This window comes from Bombina bombina, chromosome 2 (assembly GCF_027579735.1).
Source record: "Bombina bombina isolate aBomBom1 chromosome 2, aBomBom1.pri, whole genome shotgun sequence".
In the NCBI taxonomy this organism is placed as follows: domain Eukaryota; kingdom Metazoa; phylum Chordata; class Amphibia; order Anura; family Bombinatoridae; genus Bombina; species Bombina bombina.
Window position 1 is genome coordinate 72830633 of NC_069500.1, and position 21412 is coordinate 72852044.

The following is a 21412-nucleotide window of genomic DNA, read 5'->3' on the forward strand; positions in this document are numbered from 1 at the left end:
AAGCAGTTTTTGGTAGGAAAGTACTTCAGGCAGCTGTTTCAGTTTGATTCTTCTGCTTATAATTTCATTATTTTGAGATTAAAAACTTTTGTTTTGGGTTGTGGATTATTATTATTTTTCAGCGGAATTGGCTGTCTTTATTTTATCCCTCCCTCTCTAGTGACTCTTGCGTGGAAGTTCCACATCTTGGGTATTCATTATCCCATACGTCACTAGCTCATGGACTCTTGCATGAACTTACCTGATAAATTCATTTCTTTCATATTAGCAAGAGTCCATGAGGCCCACCCCTTTTTTTGTGGTGGTTATGATTTTTTTGTATAAAGCACAATTATTCCAATTCCTTATTTTTGATGCTTTCACTCCTTTCTTATCACCCCACTTCTTGGCTATTCGTTAAACTGAATTGTGGGTGTGGTGAGGGGTGTATTTATAGGCATTTTGAGGTTTGGGAAACTTTGCCCCTCCTGGTAGGATTGTATATCCCATTCGTCACTAGCTCATGGACTCTTGCTAATATGAAAGAAATGAATTTATCAGGTAAGTTCTTACATAAATTATGTTTTTGCGCACTCAGGCGCTCAGTTTTCTCCTGACTAGAAGGCAACAGGCACTAGCTCCGGTGGGGCCTAAAGTTGATTTTCAGTCACTGGATCGTTGTCGCGTCACTCTTGAGTACCCCGGGGGCAGGTAGGTGCCACAGCAGAGCTGTGGTGAGGTGCAGGGGCTGTTTTCGTTGTTAAAGTGTATTTTTGAAATAAAAAGTCTCTTTAAAGGGTGATTTAGCCTTTACTTAAAGGGTGCAATAATTTTTGGCAAAATTGAACTGTTTCCTATATATTTTTAGTGATAAAAATCGTTTTTGGTGCAAAACAGAAAAATTGTTGTGCTTTTATTTTTTAAAGGCGCAGTAAACAATTTTCAGAAAATTTTTTGAATCAGTAAATAAGGTTATTAACGAATATTGTGGCTATTGCTAGTCTGTTTAACCCCTTAATGACCACAGCACTTTTCCATTTTCTGTCCGTTTGGGACCAAGGCTATTTTTACATTTCTGCGGTGTTTGTGTTTAGCTGTAATTTTCCTCTTACTCATTTACTGTACCCACACATATTATATACCGTTTTTCTCGCCATTAAATGGACTTTCTAAAGATACCATTATTTTCATCATATCTTATCATTTACTATAAAAAAAATATAAAATATGAGGAAAAAATCGAAAAAAACACATTTTTTCTAACTTTGACCCCCAAAATCTGTTACATATCTACAACCACCAAAAAACACCCATGCTAAATAGTTTCAAAATTTTATCCTGAGTTTAGAAATACCAAATGTTTACATGTTCTTTGCTTTTTTTGTAACTTATAGGGCCATAAATACAAGTAGCACTTTGCTATTTCCAAACCATTTTTTTTCAAAATTAGTGCTAGTTACATTAGAACACTAATATCTTTCAGGAATCTCTGAATATCCATTGACATGTATATATTTTTTTTTAGTAGACAACCCAAAGTATTGATCTAGGCCCATTTTGGTATATTTCATGCCACCATTTTACCGCCAAATGCGATCAAATACAAAAAATCGTTCACTTTTTTACAAATTTTTTACAAACTTTTGGTTTCTCACTGAAATTATTTGCAAACCGCTTGTGCAATTATGGCATAAATGGTTGTAAATTCTTCTCTGGGATCCCCTTTGTTCAGAAATAGCAGACATATATGGCTTTAGCATTGCTTTTTGGTAATTAGAAGGCCGCTAAATGCCACTGCGCACCACACGTGTATTATGCCCAGCAATGAAGGGGTTAATTAGGGAGCATGTAGGGAGCATTTTGGGGTAATTTTAGCTTTAGTGTAGTAGACAACCCCAACTATTGATCTAGGCCCATTTTGGTATATTTCATGCCACCATTTCACCGCCAAATGCAATCAAATAAAAAAAAAAACGTTAACTTTTTCACAATTTTAGGTTTCTCACTGAAATCATTTACAAACAGCTTATGCAATTATGGCACAAATGGTTGTAAATGTTTCTCTGGGATCCCCTTTGTTCAGAAATAGCAGACATATATGGCTTTGGCGATGCTTTTTGGTAATTAGAAGGCCGCTAAATGCTGCTGCGCATCACGCGTGTATTATGTCTAGCAGTGAAGGGGTTAATTATGTAACTTGTAGGGAACTTGCAGGGTTAATTTTAGCTTTAGTGTAGAGCTCAGCCTCCCACCTGAAACATCAGACCCCCTGATGCCTCCCAAATAGCTCTCTTCCCTCCCCCACCCCACAAATGTCCCCGCCATCTTAAGTACTGGCAGAAACTCTGCCAGTACTAAAATAAAAGGTATATTTGGGCCTTTTTGAGTTTTTTTTTTTAGCATATTTACATATGCTGCTGTGTAGGATCCCCCCTTAGCCCCCAACCTCACAGATCCCCCACCAAACAGCTCTCTAACCCTCCCCCTCTGCCTTAATGGGCGCCATCTTGGGTACTGGCAGCTGTCTGCCAGTACCCAGTTTAGAACAAAAATGTGCTTTTTTTTTTAAGAAAAATCCCTTTTTCTGTAGTGTAGCTCCCCCCACACCCAAGAACAACCCCCCCACCCCTCCAAGATCCCTTTTACTAAAGTTTATTTGTTTTTTAATTTGTCCCTTTTCCCCCACAGTTACAATCTAATTTTCTGTAGTATAGCGGTTCCCACCCGCTCCCGCCCCGTGCACGCGCTCGCCCGCCACCCTCTGTGCACGCGCGCGCGCCCCCGTCAGCTCCGGCCCCGATCCCGCCCCCCCTCCACCTTATACGGCCCATCGATGGCCGCCCACCCGCCTCCCAAGTCAGCTCCCACCCACCAACGTTACCGGCCACCGATGTCCGGTGCAGAGAGGGCCACAGAGTGGCTCTCTCTGCATCGGATGGCCATGCAGGGTTATTGCAGGATGCCTCCATATCGAGGCATCACTGCAATAACCGGAAAGCAGCTGGAAGCGAGCAGGATTGCTTCCAGCTGCTTTCCACACTGAGGACGTGCAGGGTACGTTCTCAGGCATTAACTGCCTTTTTTCTGAGGACGTACCCTGCACGTCCTCAGTCGTTAAGGGGTTAACATGTCTGAACTTGAGGAAACTCCTTGTTCTATGTGTTTAGAGGCCATTGTGGAACCCCCTCTTACTTTGTGTACCTCTTGTACTGAAACGGCCTTACAATGTAAAAATCATATTTTATGTAAAGAAAGTGTGCCTAAGGATGATTCTCAGTCTGAAGAGAATCAGGATATGCCGCCTAATTCTCCCCAAGTGTCACAACCTTTAACGCCCACCCAAGCGACGCTGAGTTCCTCAACCGCGTCTAATTCCTTTACTCTGCAGGATATGGCTGCAGTTATGTCAACTACCCTTACAGAGGTATTATATAAGTTACCAGTGTTACAGGGTAAACACAGTAGGACAGGAATCAATGTAAATACTGAGTCCTCTGATGCTTTGTTGGCTATTTCCGATGTACCCTCACAGGGATCTGAATTGGGGGTCAGGGAACTTTTGTCTGAGGGAGAACTTTCGGAATCGGGAGGTGTGTTACCTCAGACAGATTCAGACGTCATGTCCTTTAAATTTAAGCTGGAACACCTCCGCCTGTTACTTAAGGAGGTTTTAGCAACTCTGGATGACTGTGACCCTATTATGGTACCACCAGAGAAATTGTGTAAAATGGACAAGTATCTGGAAGTTCCCGCTTACACTGATGTTTTTCCGGTTCCTAAGAGAATTTCGGAGATTATAAAGGAGTGAGACAGACCGGGTATACCGTTCTCTCCTCCTAATTTTAAGAAAATGTATCCTATATCAGACACCATTCGGGACTCTTGGCAAACTGTCCCTAAGGTGGAGGGAGCTATATCTACCCTGGCTAAGCGTACAACTATTCCTATTGAGGACAGTTGTGCTTTCAAAGACCCTCTGGATAAGAAATTAGAGGGTCTTCTAAAGAAATTATTTATTCATCAGGGGTTCCTTTTACAACCGACAGCCTGCATTGTTCCAGTTACTACTGCAGCGGCTTTCTGGTTTGATGCTCTAGAAGAGTCTCTTAAGATTGAGACCCCTTTAGAGGATATTTTAGATAGAATTAAGGCTCTTAAGCTAGCTAATTCTTTTATCACAGATGCTGCCTTTCAAATTGCTAAGCTGGCGCCATTTTAGCGCGTAGAGCGTTATGGTTAAAATCGTGGTCTGCTGATGTGTCATCTAAGTCAAAACTCTTGGCTATTCCTTTCAAGGGTAAGACCCTATTCGGGCCTGAGTTTAAGGAAATAATTTCCGACATTACTGGAGGTAAAGGTCATCTTCTACCTCAGGATAAGTCTGCTAAGATGAGGGGTAAACAAAATAATTTTCGCTCCTTTCGGAACTTTAAAGGAGTACCCTCTTCTTCCTCCACAAAACAGGAAGGGAATTTTGTCAGGCCAAGTCCGTCTGGAGACCCAACCAGGCTTGAAACAAGGGTAAACAACCCAAGAAGCCCGCTGCTGCTACCAAGACAGCATGAAGGGGCGGCCCCCGATCCGGGACCGGATCTAGTAGGGGGTAGACGGATGTTCAGGACCCTTGGGCACTAGAAATCGTGACCCACGGGAATCAACTGGAATTCAAAAGTTTTCTCCCAAGAGGGAGATTTCTTCTTTCACGATTGTCTGTAGACCAGATAAAGAGGCGTTTTTACGTTGTGTAAAAGACCTCTCTACTATGGGAGTAATTCGTCCTGTTCCAAGACTAGAACAGGGGCGGGGGTTTTACTCAAATCTTTTCGTGGTTCCCAAAAAAGAGGGAACGTAAAGACCCATTTTAGATCTCAAGAGTCTAAACAAGTTTCTCCGAGTCCCATCTTTCAAGATGGAGACTATTCGAACCATTTTACCAATGATCCAGGAGGGTCAATATATGACTACCATGGACTTGAAGGATGCATACCTGCATATTCCTATCCACAAGGATCATCATCAGTACCTAAGGTATGCCTTCCTGGACAAACATTTTCAGTTCATGGCTCTTCCCTTTGGGTTGGCCACAGCACCCAGGATCTTCACGAAGGTTCTAGGGTCCCTTCTGGCGGTTCTCAGGCCGCGGGGCATAGCAGTGGCGCCTTATCTGGGCGATATTCTGATTCATGCGTCAACTTATCATCTAACAAAGTCTCATACAGACACAGTGTTGTCATTTCTGAGAACTCACGGATGGAAGGTGAATTTAGAAAAGAGTTCACTAGTTCCACAGACAAAGGTTCCCTTCTTGGGAACTCTGATAGATTCTATAGCCATGAAGATTTTTCTGAAAGTCAAAGATTCTAAATACATGCCGAGCCCTTCAGTCCAATCCTCAGCCGTCAGTGACTCAGTGCATGGAGGTAATTGGATTGATGGTGGTGGCAATGGACATCATTCCATTCGCTCAATTTCATCTCAGACCACTGCAACTGTGCATATTATGCAAATTTATCTCCTCAGATAAATCTGGACCAGGAGACCAGAGACTCTCTTCTTTGGTGGTTGTCGCCGGATCATCTGTCCCAAGGGACGTGTTTCCACAGACCTTCATGGGTGATAGTGACAACGAACGCCAGTCTACTGGGCTGGGGTGCAGTCTGGAATTCCCTGAAGGCTCAGGGTGTATGGACTCAGGTGGAGTGTCTACTTCCAATCAATATTCTGGAATTGAGAGCAATATTCAATGCGCTTAAGGCGTGGCCTCAGTTGGCTTCGGCCAAATTCATCAGATTACTGTCGGACAACATCACGACTGTGGCTTACATCAATCATCAGGGAGGAGTGAGGAGTTCCTTAGCGATGACAGAAGTATCCAAGAAAATTCGATGGGCGGAGGCCCATTCTTGTTATCTGTCAGCAATTTACATCCCAGGAGTGGACAACTGGGAAGCGGACTTTTTAAGCCGACAGGTTTTTCATCCGGGGGAGTGGGAGCTCCATCCGGAGGTATTTGCCTCACTGATTCTCCGATGGGGCAGACCGGAATTGGATCTGATGGCGTCTCGACAGAATGCCAAGCTCCCAAGATACGGATCCAGGTCGAGGGATCCTCAGGCCGAACTGATAAATGCCTTGGCAGTGCCTTGGTCGTTCAACCTAGCTTATGTGTTTCCCCTCCTTCCCCGAGTGATTTCTCGGATCAAACAGGAGAGGGCTTCAGTAATTCTAATCGCGCCTGCGTGGCCACGCAGGACTTGGTATGCAGATCTAGTGGACATGTCCTCTTTGCCTCCGTGGAAACTTCCAGTGAGACAGGACCTTCTCATTCATGGTCCTTTTCAACATCCACATCTAGTTTCTCTGCAGCTGACTGCTTGGAGAATGAACGCTTGATTTTATCTAAGCGGGGTTTCTCATAGTCGGTCATCGATACTTTGATTCAGGCGCGTAAGCCTGTCAGCAGAAAGATTTATCATAAGATATGGCGTAAATATCTTTTGTGGTGTGAATCCAAGGGCTACTCATGGAGTAAAGTTCGGATTCCCAGGATTCTGTCTTTTCTTCAAGAAGGATTATAGAAAGGTTTATAAGCGAGTTCCTTAAAGGGACAAATTTCTGCCTTGTCAATTTTGCTACACAAACGTTTGGCAGATGTTCCAGACGTTCAGTCTTTTTGTCAGGCTTTAACTAGAATTAAGCCTGTATTTAGACCAATTGCTCCACAGGAGTTTGAATTAAGGGGTTCCGTTTGAACCCATGCATTCCATAGATATTAAGTTATCTTGGAAAGTTTTGTTTTTGGTTGCTATTTTTTCTGCTCGTAGAGTTTCTGAGCTTTCAGCACTACAATGTGATTCTCCTTATCTTATATTTCATTCTGATAAGGTGGTTTTACGTACCAAACCTGGTTTCCTTCCTAAGGTTGTTTCAAATAAGAATATTAATCAGGAAATTGTTGTTGCTTCATTATGTCCTAACCCTTCTTCTAAGAAGGAGCGTATGTTGCATAACTTGGACGTGGTCCGTTCCCTGAAGTTTTACTTGCAGACGACTAAGGATTTCCATCAATCATCTTCATTATTCATAGTTTTTTTCTGGAAAGCGTAGGGGTCAGAAAGCTACGGCTACCTCCCTTTCTTTTTGGCTGAAGAGTATCATCCGTCTAGCATATGAGACTGCTGGACAGCAGCCTCCTGAAAGAATTACGGCTCATTCTACTAGGGCTGTGGCTTCCTCATGGGCTTTTAAAAACGATGCTTCTGTTGAACAGATTTGCAAGGCTGCAACTTGGTCGTCTCTTCACAATTTTACAAATTTGATACTTTTGCTTCTTCTGAGGCTGGTTTTGGGAGAGAGGTTCTTCAAGCAGTTGTGCCTTCCGTTTAGGTCTCTGTCTTGTCCCTCTCTTTCATCCGTGTCCTGTAGCTTTGGTATTGTATCCCACAAGTAAGAATGAAATCCGTGGACTCGTCATATCTTGTAGAAGAAAAGGAAATTTTCATTTCTCTTCCTAACTTTGGTCGAATGACTGGAGGTGGAGGGAAGGGAGGAGCTATATCTACAGCTCTGCTGTGGTGCTCTTTGCCACTTCCTGTTAGCAGGAGGATAAATCCAACAAGTAAGGATGAAATCCGTGGACTCGTCATATCGTAGAAGAAATTAATTTATCAGGTAAGCATAAATTTACTTTTTTGGTTAAGTGGTGATATGGGCTGGATTGGTAAGAGTGATGTTTTGTGGTCTATGTCTAAGGAGGTTTCTGAGCAAAATTGACAATGAGAGAGATTCAATGAGCTATGAACCTCAGTCATTACAGCCAGGTAGAATGTTCTTTACTAGAATAATTAATTGTATTTTATGGTATATACATAAGTATATATATATATATATATATATATATATATATATATATATATATATATATATATATATATATATATATATATATATATATATTACATATATACAATTTAGCTTTTATGCATGTGTCCTGGCTCCCATGATGTCCTGTACAGACTATGAGCTAAGAATATTATAGAAAAATGTATGAGCCTATTATAGGCCCTTCTGTACAACAGATGCAAATATGTATAACATTAAAGGGTCAGTAAAGTCAAAATTAAACTCATGTTTCAGATAGAGCATGCCATTTTAAACAACTTTCCAATTTACTTCTGTTATCACATTTGCTTTATTCTTTTGCTATCTTTTATTGAAGAGTTAAACTAGGTAGGCTCATAAGAGCTCCGGAGTGTGCACGTGTCTTTAGTACTCTGTCTAACAAAGCTATTAATGTTGCAAAACACTTCTGCCATAGAGTACTAAAGACACGTGCACACTCCTGAGCTCTTATGAGCCTACCTTCAATAAACGATATCAAAAGAACAAAGCAAATTTGATAACCAAAGGAAATTGGAAAGTTGTTTAGAATTGGAAAGTTGTTCAGTTGATATTTTCATGTCTGCTTTTTACATTTAAGCTGCATCACTTTCAAGTGATTTAGCATATGAGTATTATGTCCCTTTAAGCACAAAGATGTGTTCACTACACAATGGTGCACAAGTTAAATAATTGGCCACAGAAGAGTAGTTTAAACTACAGCTCAAGAAATCATTTGAAATAGCCAGAATTAGAGAATTAGCTAGTACTGCCTTCTGCAAGGACCCTGTTGCTTCATTTATTTATTTTTTTCCCTTTCCTTTTTTCCTTTTTGCTTTCTCTTCTCTATTTTGTCCTTTTCCACTTTTTGTTTCTAATATTTCTCATTTTCTCTCTCTTCCCGTTGAGTTTAAAGGGATGCTCATATAAAAACAAACTTATGATTCAGAAAGAGCTGCAGTTTTAAGACACTTTCCAATTTGCTTCCATTATCACAATTTGCACAGTTTTTATATACACACTTTCTGGGGAACATGCTCATACTGCGCATTTGTTCAAGCTCACAGACAAGGGTATATGTATACTAGTCTGTGATTGGTTGATGTCTGTCACATGATACAGGGGGCCGGACAATGGGAGAAAAAATAAATTTGCTTGAAATAAATCTACTGCTTATTTGAAATTTAGAGTAGGTGTTATTGCATTGTCTTTTTATTATGCACATTTTAATTATGCAATTCTACTGCAAGGTGATGTTTTGTACATATTTGTACTAATAGAAATGGTGAGTATAACTCACTATAATTAAATCATGCCTAGAAGTCTTTAGGTTTTCAAAGAACTTGCCTGCATCTAAAGTTTGGCTGGCTTTAGGCTTTCTGTGGCAAGAAGTGGAGCTGTGGCTCGTGGGTCTTAACAAGTTTAATTGAGCCATCTTTTGCCACTTAATGGCTGCCAGTGGTTTTGATACAGCCATGTGTCTTGCTAGGCTGTTGAAGTTGTCAACCTGGTGCCATTCTGTGGGCTGTTTATAGGCTAATTTTTTAGTACTCCAATTATAAGGGCTTTAAAGAAGGATGTTTGCCTTGGGTTTACATTTTGGATTTTCTATGACGTATTAAAGAAAAAGCCTTTTTACATGACATGCCATAGTTTGCTATGAATTCAAAGCATTGGTACTTGCCAAAGAGGAGTTACCAAACTTTAATTATCTCCTTCAGATGACAATTACAGAGACTTTTAAATTATTATTTGTCAATTTTTTTTGTTTTTGCTTTCTGAACAATCTTGAAGAAAGCACACACTGACATTTACTTTTCTGGAGGATACAGTATGCCTTTATTTCTATCCTTTGTTCCTTAGGCCAACCCACCAGTTTATTGGCAGCAAGTCATGGTGAGGGATTGCTTGCGATTGCTTCAGTACCGCCCCAAGGGACGCCACAAAATGGCTTCAGCGCACAGCCAGCAACATATCATCATAGTAAGTCCCCCCCCCTCCTTTAAAATTATTCGTATTGTCCGCCCCTCTAACTTTTCTTTTGTATGGTGTGCGTGTGGTGTTGGAAATATAAACCAATATTTTTTTTAAATTATTTTTTTTTAAAAGATCGCTTACTCAGTCCCTTAATATGTTCAAATATCATGTTTTAGCAATTTTTACAAACCTCTTCTCTCCTTTTAACACCTGCATTTATCTTGCATCATCATTTTTATAATGCTCATGTGCCATTTCAATGCATGTAGCTGGACAGTGGATTCACATATGCCATACATTTTATAGTCCTTTTTTTGCCATGTGTTTCATGAAATTCCATAGCACCTTTTGTTTTGAAAAGCCCACCGTTTGTGAGACATATTGCTAACAAAGCAAAGTTAGAGAGAGAGAAAAAAAAAAAAAAAGGCCGGTGTAGTAATTATCTTCTGTCTGATGTTATAGACAGTACTACAACCTGGACTGGAAATAGAGCAGCACCTTATACATCTAATATGTCTCACCACCAGAACGGACATCTTCAGCATCATCCACCCATGCCCCATCCTGGACATTACTGTAAGTTTTTATTTCAAATGTATCACATTGGCTAGAATCATTCACTTCTTGATTTTTGAAATTCTTCTGTGCATTTTTCTTTTAATTTCCCACATGTTTAGCTATTTAGGCTCCCTGAGATTTTTTTTAAATTTAAGTTGTACATTTTTTCAGCAATGTAAGTTTTGGATTAGACTACAAGTTTAAATCCTGTAAAGTGAGAATATTAAGTATATTGGTTAGGGTTGCACCGATACCATTTTTTTAAGACCGAGTACAAGTACCGATACTTTTTTTTTCAAATACTCACCGATACCAATTACCGATACTTTTTTTTATGCCATGACAGTTTACCAAGCACAATACAGACTAATGATTTAAGATCGCTTCTTTATAATTATGAACTGTATCTCAAAAGACATTTTGAAATACTAAAACAGTTTTATGTGCTGGTTGTCACAAAGTTCACAGAACAAGTTTATAAATAAAAATATTACAATAACATATATTAATAACAACAAAAAACAGCTGCAGCAGCTGGGGCTGGAAAGCTACAATTTAAAGGGGTGATTACTGGATGCAATTGGGTTGTAGGATGCCTATATAACTCATCAATCTGACATTTGTACTTAATACAAAGTAATTTAATTCTGAAAATAATATTGGGGAAGGAGTATCCCAGTAATCCCCTTTGAGAAAAATGGTTCATGTGCATTTTACTGACTCAACAGAAAATTGGGCTGGTCTTCATATTTTTCCAGGGCTGCTTTTTATTCCCAGTCCAGCCCTGGCTAAGGATTTTCCTCAGAGTACAGTATGTTTTGAGCATAATTGTGCAAGACAAGAACTAGCAGTATAACAGGCAATCTAGCAATTAGAATAATTTTTCAACAGTTAGTGGCAAGTTCTTATTAAGTAACAGAAGCATCTCTGCATGTTCAGCTATAAGTCTGTTTCTGCTATCAGTAAGGACGTTTGATGCTAAGCTGAACAGTCTTTCACTTTCACACAACTGCATGGGTCAGAAAGATATTTTGGGGCCATTAAATCTCAGTTCCAAGATGGCATATGGGTAGGAATTGGAGGTATCGGTTTAAGTATCGGTGCTTTTGAATGAGTACAAGTACTCATGCAAATACTTGGTATCGGCACCGATACCGATACTAGTATCGGTATCGGTGCAACCCTAATATTGGTAATTTTGTATATGTTAAAGGGAGATTAAGCTATCTTCTCTTTCTGTGTCTTATCTAAAATGAGAGGGTAACATAGTCTAAAGTCTTTTTAAATAATTTGTCCTGTCGTTTACTTGCTAGGTCCCACTTTCGAGACTTTTACCAGTGGCCATTTTAGACACTAATTAAGGATTCTAAAATTATTTTTACTCAAATGTCATTGCATATATGCATATAAAAATAAATACTTATTACTTACCTTTAAATTGCCACTATTTTCCAGACTAGTAAGAAATTAGGGGTTTTCCTATTTTATTTTAACAACATTGTTTTAGACTAGTACACTAGTAACTATGTCCCATAACTATGATAATACTTTTCTAGTCATGAATTTGTGTATGTGTGTGAGATCTATTATAAATTGTGCCAATGAATTGTTATAAAATTTTTGTTATATTGTAGGGCCAGTTCATAATGAACTTGCATTCCAACCACCAATCTCTAATCATCCTGGTAGGTATTGCTTTCGATATTTTCTCATATTCTTAAAGGGACCGTGCACAGTAAAATTGTTTTTTTCCTGTGTTTTTAGTGACTTGTTTTACCAGGTGTAGAATATAAAATGTTAGAGAAATTGCATTGTTTATGAAATAGCTGGTTTTGTTTTTTGAAACATAACCCATTTAAATGGGTTGAGCTTTCAGGGAAATCAGATTTCCTTATCTTTCTGTACATACACATATGCTTCTTTATATTATTATCCCTGTATATACCAAAGCATAATACTCTGAGAGAACAATTGAACATTAACATTTTATTACCTATCTCTCCTCTTCTGCTGGCTATGTTTACACAGTTTTTCTTTAGCCTATGTAGAAACTTTCAGTGTACGTAGGGATACCACAGGCAACAACAGCGACTTAAAATGTAAATATAAATGAAAAGGAGTTATTTGTAAACAGTTTAATACACTTCAACTGGTTAAATGACTATTCAGCCCCCTGCAGAATATGACATTTTTCTTCTGTTATGTGTGATCAGTCCACGGGTCATCATTACTTCTGGGATATAACTCCTCCCCAACAGGAAATGCAAGAGGATTCACCCAGCAGAGCTGCATATAGCTCCTCCCCTCTACGTCAGTCCCAGTCATTCTCTTGCACCCAACGACTAGATAGGATGTGTGAGAGGACTGTGGTGATTATACTTAGTTTTTATGACTTCAATCAAAAGTTTGTTATTTTATAATAGCACCGGAGCGTGTTATTACTTCTCTGGCAGAGTTTGAGGAAGAATCTGCCAGAGTTTTTTACTATGATTTTAACCGGAGTAGTTAAGATCATATTGCTGTTCTCGGCCATCTGAGGGAGGTAAAAGCTTCAGATCAGGGGACAGCGGGCAGATGAATCTGCATTGAGGTATGTAGCAGTTTTTATTTTCTGAATGGAATTGATGACAAATCCTGCCATACCGTTATAATGACATGTATGTATACACTTCAGTATTCTGGGGATGGTATTTCACCGGAACTACTCTGTTAAAAGTCACTAATCCTTTTAATAAGTATTGTTCATGTTAAACGTTTTTGCTGGAATGTAGAATCGTTTACATTGCTGAGGTACTGAGTGAATAAATATTTGGGCATTATTTTCCACTTGGCAGTTGTTTGCTTTTATTTGTGACAGTTTCGTTTCTCTTCACTGCTGTGTGTGAGAGGGAGGGGCCGTTTTTGGCGCTCTTTGCTACGCATCAAAAATTTCCAGTCAGCTACTCTTATATTTCCTGCATGATCCTGTTCATCTTTGACAGATCTCAGGGGTCTTCAAACTTCTTTGGAGGGAGGTATATTCTCTCAGCAGAGCTGTGAGAATTTTATATTGACTGTGAATAAAAACGTTGCTCTGTAATTTTTATATCAAATTTAATTATTGTTATTTTACTAATGGGAACAAACCTTTGCTAAAAGTTGTGTTGTTTTAAAGTTTGATGCTATAACTGTTTTTCAGTTCATTATTTCAACTGTCATTTAATCGTTTAGTACCTCTTTGAGGCACAGTACGTTTTTGCTAAAAAAGATTATAACCAAGTTGCAAGTTTATTGCTAGTGTGTTAAACATGTCTGACTCAGAGGAAGATATCTGTGTCATTTGTTCCAATGCCAAGGTGGAGCCCAATAGAAATTTATGTACTAACTGTATTGATGCTACTTTAAATAAAAGTCAATCTGTACAATGTGAACAAATTTCACCAAACAGCGAGGGGAGAGTTATGCCGACTAACTCGCCTCACGCGGCAGTACCTGCATCTCCCGCCCGGGAGGTGCGTGATATTATGGCGCCTAGTACATCTGGGCGGCCATTACAGATAACATTACAAGATATGGCTATTGTTATGACTGAAGTTTTGTCTAAATTACCAGAACTAAGAGGCAAGCGTGATCACTCTGGGGTGAGAACAGAGTGCGCTGACAATACTAGGGCCATGTCTGATACTGCGTCACAGCTTGCAGAGCATGAGGACGGAGAGCTTCATTCTGTGGGTGACGGTTCTGATCCAAACAGATTGGATTCAGATATTTCAAATTTTAAATTTAAATTGGAGAACCTCCGTGTATTACTAGGGGAGGTCTTAGCAGCTCTCAATGATTGTAACACCGTTGCAATACCAGAGAAACTGTGTAGGTTGGATAAATACTTTGCGGTACCGGCGAGTACTGACGTTTTTCCTATACCTAAGAGACTAACTGAAATTGTTACTAAGGAGTGGGATAGACCCGGTGTGCCGTTCTCACCCCCTCCAATATTTAGAAAGATGTTTCCAATAGACGCCACCACTCGGGACTTATGGCAAACGGTCCCTAAGGTGGAGGGAGCAGTTTCTACTTTAGCTAAGCGTACCACTATCCCGGTGGAGGATAGCTGTGCTTTTTCAGATCCAATGGATAAAAAATTAGAGGGTTACCTTAAGAAAATGTTTGTTCAACAAGGTTTTATATTGCAACCCCTTGCATGTATCGCGCCGATTACGGCTGCGGCAGCATTTTGGATTGAGTCTCTGGAAGAGAACCTTAGTTCATCTACGCTAGACGACATTACGGACAGACTTAGAGTCCTTAAACTAGCTAATTCTTTCATTTCGGAGGCCGTAGTACATTTAACCAAACTTACGGCTAAGAACTCAGGATTCGCCATACAGGCACGTAGGGCGCTGTGGCTAAAATCCTGGTCAGCTGATGTTACTTCTAAGTCCAAATTACTTAATATACCTTTCAAGGGGCAGTCTTTATTTGGGCCCGGTTTGAAAGAAATTATCGCTGACATTACAGGAGGTAAGGGCCACGCCCTACCTCAAGACAAAGCCAAAGCTAAGGCTAGACAGTCTAATTTTCGTCCCTTTCGGAATTTCAAAACAGGAGCAGCATCATCCTCCACTGCACCAAAACAGGAAGGAGCTGTTGCTCGTTACAGGCAAGGCTGGAAGCCTAACCAGTCCTGGAACAAGAGCAAGCAGGCCAGGAAACCTGCTGCTGCCCCAAAGACAGCATGAACCGAAAGCCCCCGATCCGGGACCGGATCTAGTGGGGGGCAGACTTTCTCTCTTCGCCCAGGCCTGGGCAAGAGATGTTCAGGATCCCTGGGCACTAGAGATCATATCTCAGGGATACCTTCTAGACTTCAAATTATCTCCCCCAAGAGGGAGATTTCATCTGTCAAGGTTGTCAACAAACCAGATAAAGAAAGAAGCGTTTCTACGCTGTGTACAAGATCTGTTATTAATGGGAGTGATCCATCCGGTTCCGCGGTCGGAACAAGGACAAGGGTTCTACTCAAACCTGTTTGTGGTTCCCAAAAAAGAGGGAACTTTCAGGCCAATCTTAGATTTAAAGATTCTAAACAAATTCCTAAGAGTTCCATCGTTCAAAATGGAAACTATTCGGACAATCTTACCCATGATCCAAAAGGGTCAGTACATGACCACAGTGGATTTAAAAGATGCTTACCTTCACATACCGATCCACAAAGATCATCACCGGTATCTAAGGTTTGCCTTCTTAGACAGGCACTACCAGTTTGTAGCTCTTCCATTCGGATTGGCTACGGCTCCAAGAATCTTCACAAAGGTTCTGGGTGCCCTTCTGGCGGTACTAAGACCGCAAGGGATTTCGGTAGCTCCGTACCTAGACGACATTCTAATTCAAGCTTCAAGCTTTCAAACTGCCAAGTCTCATACAGAGCTAGTTCTGGCATTTCTAAGGTCGCATGGATGGAAAGTGAACGAAAAGAAGAGTTCTCTTTTTCCTCTCACAAGAGTTCCATTCTTGGGGACTCTTATAGATTCTGTAGAAATGAAGATTTACCTGACAGAAGACAGGTTAACAAAGCTTCAAAATGCATGCCGTGTCCTTCATTCCATTCAACACCCGTCAGTAGCTCAATGCATGGAGGTGATCGGCTTAATGGTAGCGGCAATGGACATAGTACCTTTTGCACGCCTACACCTCAGACCGCTGCAATTGTGCATGCTAAGTCAGTGGAATGGGGATTACTCAGATTTGTCCCCTACTCTGAATCTGAATCAAGAGACCAGAAATTCTCTTCTACGGTGGCTTTATCGGCCACACCTGTCCAGGGGGATGCCATTCAGCAGACCAGACTGGACAATTGTAACAACAGACGCCAGCCTACTAGGTTGGGGCGCTGTCTGGAATTCTCTGAAGGCTCAGGGACTATGGAATCAGGAGGAGAGTCTCCTTCCAATAAACATTCTGGAATTGAGAGCAGTTCTCAATGCCCTTCTGGCTTGGCCCCAATTAACAACTCGGGGGTTCATCAGGTTTCAGTCGGACAACATCACGACTGTAGCTTACATCAACCATCAGGGAGGGACAAGAAGCTCCCTAGCAATGATGGAAGTATCAAGAATAATTCGCTGGGCAGAGTCTCACTCTTGCCACCTGTCAGCAATCCACATCCCGGGAGTGGAGAACTGGGAGGCGGATTTCTTGAGTCGCCAGACTTTTCATCCGGGGGAGTGGGAACTTCATCCGGAGGTCTTTGCCCAAATACTTCGACGTTGGGGCAAACCAGAGATAGATCTCATGGCGTCTCGCCAGAACGCCAAACTTCCTCGCTACGGGTCCAGATCCAGGGATCCGGGAGCGGTTCTGATAGATGCTTTGATAGCACCTTGGAACTTCGGGATGGCTTATGTGTTTCCACCCTTCCCGCTGCTTCCTCGATTGATTGCCAAAATCAAACAGGAGAGAGCATCAGTGATTCTAATAGCGCCTGCATGGCCACGCAGGACTTGGTATGCAGATCTAGTGGACATGTCATCCTGTCCGCCTTGGTCTCTACCTCTAAGACAAGACCTTCTGATACAGGGTCCATTCAAACATCAAAATCTAACTTCTCTGAAGCTGACTGCTTGGAAATTGAACGCTTGATTTTATCAAAACGTGGTTTTTCTGAGTCGGTTATTGATACCCTGATACAGGCTAGGAAGCCTGTTACCAGAAGGATTTACCATAAAATATGGCGTAAATACCTATACTGGTGCGAATCCAAAAGTTACTCCTGGAGTAAGGTTAGGATCGCTAGGATATTGTCTTTTCTACAAGAAGGTTTAGAAAAGGGTTTATCAGCTAGTTCATTAAAGGGACAGATTTCAGCTCTGTCCATCTTGTTACACAGGCGTCTGTCAGAAAATCCAGACGTCCAGGCCTTTTGTCAGGCTTTAGCTAGGATCAAGCCTGTGTTTAAAGCTGTTGCTCCGCCATGGAGTTTAAACTTAGTTCTTAACGTTTTACAGGGTGTTCCGTTTGAACCCCTTCATTCCATTGATATAAAATTGTTATCTTGGAAAGTTCTGTTTTTAATGGCTATTTCCTCGGCTCGAAGAGTCTCTGAGTTATCAGCCTTACATTGTGATTCTCCTTATCTGATTTTTCACTCAGACAAGGTAGTTCTGCGTACTAAACCTGGGTTCTTACCTAAGGTAGTCACTAACAGGAACATCAATCAAGAGATTGTTGTTCCATCCTTGTGCCCAAATCCTTCTTCAAAGAAGGGAACGTCTTCTACACAATCTGGATGTAGTTCGTGCCCTCAAGTTCTACTTGCAGGCAACTAAAGATTTTCGCCAAACTTCTTCCCTGTTTGTCGTTTATTCTGGACAGAGGAGAGGTCAAAAAGCTTCTGCTACCTCTCTCTCTTTTTGGCTTCGTAGCATAATACGTTTAGCCTATGAGACTGCTGGACAGCAGCCTCCTGAAAGAATTACAGCTCACTCCACTAGAGCTGTGGCTTCCACTTGGGCCTTTAAGAATGAGGCCTCTGTTGAACAGATTTGCAAGGCTGCAACTTGGTCTTCGCTTCATACTTTTTCCAAATTTTACAAATTTGACACTTTTGCTTCTTCGGAGGCTATTTTTGGGAGAAAGGTTCTTCAGGCAGTGGTTCCTTCTGTATAATGATCCTGCCTATCCCTCCCGTCATCCGTGTACTTTTGCTTTGGTATTGGTATCCCAGAAGTAATGATGACCCGTGGACTGATCACACATAACAGAAGAAAACATAATTTATGCTTACCTGATAAATTCCTTTCTTCTGTTGTGTGATCAGTCCACGGTCCGCCCTGTTTTAAGGCAGGTAAATATCTTTTAAATTATACTCCAGTCACCACTTCACCCTTGGTTACTCCTTTCTCGTTGATTCTTGGTCGAATGACTGGGACTGACGTAGAGGGGAGGAGCTATATGCAGCTCTGCTGGGTGAATCCTCTTGCATTTCCTGTTGGGGAGGAGTTATATCCCAGAAGTAATGATGACCCGTGGACTGATCACACAACAGAAGAAAGGAATTTATCAGGTAAGCATAAATTATGTTTTTTTGCTGGTTTGTGGTCAGCCGGTTAACTCTGCTACAATCAACTATGGTTATTTGCAAAAAAATGTGTATATACAGATACACATATACAACGTTTCAAATTGTTAAAATTGTTAGATTTTTCGGTAGCATAAAAGTATTCAGATTGTGATAACGCAGAGGTTGATTATAGTGTGAGTTATTGAACTTCTTATTTAAGAAAGCTATTAAGATTTTATTTCAGACGCTTATCATGCTTATATATTATGTGCAGCTAATGTATATTTTAAGTTTTGGCCATACTTGACCAGATAAACAGTGTCAGAGTAAAAAAGCAGCCTAATTGGTGAAAATCCCTAAAAGAGAATTTGTTCACGTGTAAAAATAACATGCTGTATTTTATGAAAGCATTTAATCTTTAAAGGGATATTGTAAACTAGATTTTTCTTTGCCTAAATATTTTGAAGATGATCCATTTATATAGCCCATCTAGGAGTGTTTTTTATTTTTTAATAACATTTGCTGATTTTCAGTCTCCAAACCAAGCCCCAAATTATCAGATGTAGACCCAGATCTACAGATTCTTGCTGCTATTGTTTGTGTAATCTGTCTTTTCATATGCCGGGGAGGGGGAATGTATGCTTGTTCTGCTTTCTCAGCTCCTTTCACTGGGTGTCCCAGCCTAAGAGGGTTTTTAAAATGTTTTATACTGGATTTTAAGATTAGTAACTATCTGTGCATATTCTTGTTTATAGTAGTGTCTATTGCATGCAGTTATATAGTAATTGGTGCACACTCTCCTTTAAATAAATTAATTTGACAATGTTTCACCCCTGCAAAATTGTTATACCCATAGTCAGTCCTGTTCCATTCAAAACCAGTAATACATTGTGAGCACAGGAATAATCAGACCAGTTGATTCCTGTTTCTGCGAGTGTGTTCTTTTCTTTCATGTAATTAGCAAGAGTCCATGAGCTAGTGACGTATGGGATATACATTCCTACCAGGAGGGGTAAAGTTTCCCAAACCTCAAAATGCCTATAAATACACCCCTCACCACACCCACAATTCAGTTTTACAAACTTTGCCTCCGATGGAGGTGGTGAAGTAGTTTGTGCTAGATTCTACGTTGATATGCGCTCCGCAGCAAGTTGGAGCCCGGTTTTCCTCTCAGCGTGCAGTGAATGTCAGAGGGATGTGAGGAGAGTATTGCCTATTTGAATGCAGTGATCTCCTTCTACGGGGTCTATTTCATAGGTTCTCTGTTATCGGTCGTAGAGATTCATCTCTTACCTCCCTTTTCAGATCGACGATATACTCTTATATATACCATTACCTCTGCTGATTCTCGTTTCAGTACTGGTTTGGCTTTCTACAAACATGTAGATGAGTGTCCTGGGGTAAGTAAATCTTATTTTCTGTGACACTCTAAGCTATGGTTGGGCACTTTGTTTATAAAGTTCTAAATATATGTATTCAAACATTTATTTGCCTTGACTCAGAATGTTCAACATTCCTTATTTTTCAGACAGTCAGTTTCATATTTGGGATAATGCACTTGAATTTATCATTTTTTTTCTTACCTTCAAAAATTTGACTCTTTTTTCCCTGTGGGCTGTTAGGCTCGCGGGGGCTGAAAATGCTTCATTTTATTGCGTCATTCTTGGCGCGGACTTTTTTGGCGCAAAAAATTATTTTCCGTTTCCGGCGTCATACGTGTCGCCGGAAGTTGCGTCATTTTTTTGACGTTATTTTGCGCCAAAAAATGTCGGCGTTCCGGATGTGGCGTCATTTTTGCCGCCAAAAGCATTTAGGCGCCAAATAATGTGGGCGTCTGATTTGGCGCTAAAAAATATGGGCGTCGCTTTTGTCTCCACATTATTTCAGTCTCATTTTTTTCATTGCTTCTGGTTGCTAGAAGCTTGTTCTTTGGCATTTTTTCCCATTCCTGAAACTGTCATTTAAGGAATTTGATCAATTTTGCTTTATATGTTGTTTTTTCTCTTACATATTGCAAGATGTCTCACGTTGCATCTGAGTCAGAAGATACTACAGGAAAATCGCTGTCTAGTGCTGGATCTACCAAAGCTAAGTGTATCTGCTGTAAACTTTTGGTAGCTATTCCTCCGGCTGTTGTTTGTATTAATTGTCATGACAAACTTGTTAATGCAGATAATATTTCCTTTAGTAAAGTACCATTGCCTGTTGCAGTTCCTTCAACATCTAAGGTGCAGAATGTTCCTGATAACATAAGAGATTTTGTTTCTGAATCCATAAAGAAGGCTATGTCTGTTATTTCTCCTTCTAGTAAACGTAAAAAATCTTTTAAAACTTCTCTCCCTACAGATGAATTTTTAAATGAACATCATCATTCTGATTCTGATGACTCTTCTGGTTCAGAGGATTCTGTCTCAGAGATTGATGCTGATAAATCTTCATATTTATTTAAAATGGAATTTATTCGTTCTTTACTTAAAGAAGTACTAATTGCTTTAGAAATAGAGGATTCTGGTCCTCTTGATACTAATTCTAAACGTTTAGATAAGGTATTTAAAGCTCCTGTGGTTATTCCAGAAGTTTTTCCTGTTCCTAATGCTATTTCTGCAGTAATTTCCAAAGAATGGGATAAATTGGGTAATTCATTTACTCCTTCTAAACGTTTTAAGCAATTATATCCTGTGCCGTCTGACAGATTAGAATTTTGGGACAAAATCCCTAAAGTTGATGGGGCTATTTCTACCCTTGCTAAACGTACTACTATTCCTACGTCAGATGGTACTTCGTTTAAGGATCCTTTAGATAGGAAAATTGAATCCTTTCTAAGAAAAGCTTATCTGTGTTCAGGTAATCTTCTTAGACCTGCTATATCATTGGCTGATGTTGCTGCAGCTTCAACTTTTTGGTTGGAAACTTTAGCACAACAAGTAACAGATCATGATTCTCATGATATTATTATTCTTCTTCAGCATGCTAATAATTTTA

General features: G+C 40.3%; 1 protein-coding gene across 3 annotated transcripts in view; it reads left to right on the forward strand.

The window, feature by feature from the left end:
- Positions 1 to 21412, forward strand: part of SMAD4 (SMAD family member 4) — a 153410-nt gene that overhangs the window by 125663 nt on the left and 6335 nt on the right. For all 3 annotated transcript variants that reach the window (XM_053701113.1, XM_053701112.1, XM_053701114.1), the window contains 3 exons: positions 9721 to 9840; positions 10297 to 10410; positions 12027 to 12077. In XM_053701113.1, coding sequence (XP_053557088.1) covers positions 9721 to 9840; positions 10297 to 10410; positions 12027 to 12077 — 285 coding nt within the window. The remainder of the gene's footprint in view (positions 1 to 9720; positions 9841 to 10296; positions 10411 to 12026; positions 12078 to 21412) is intronic.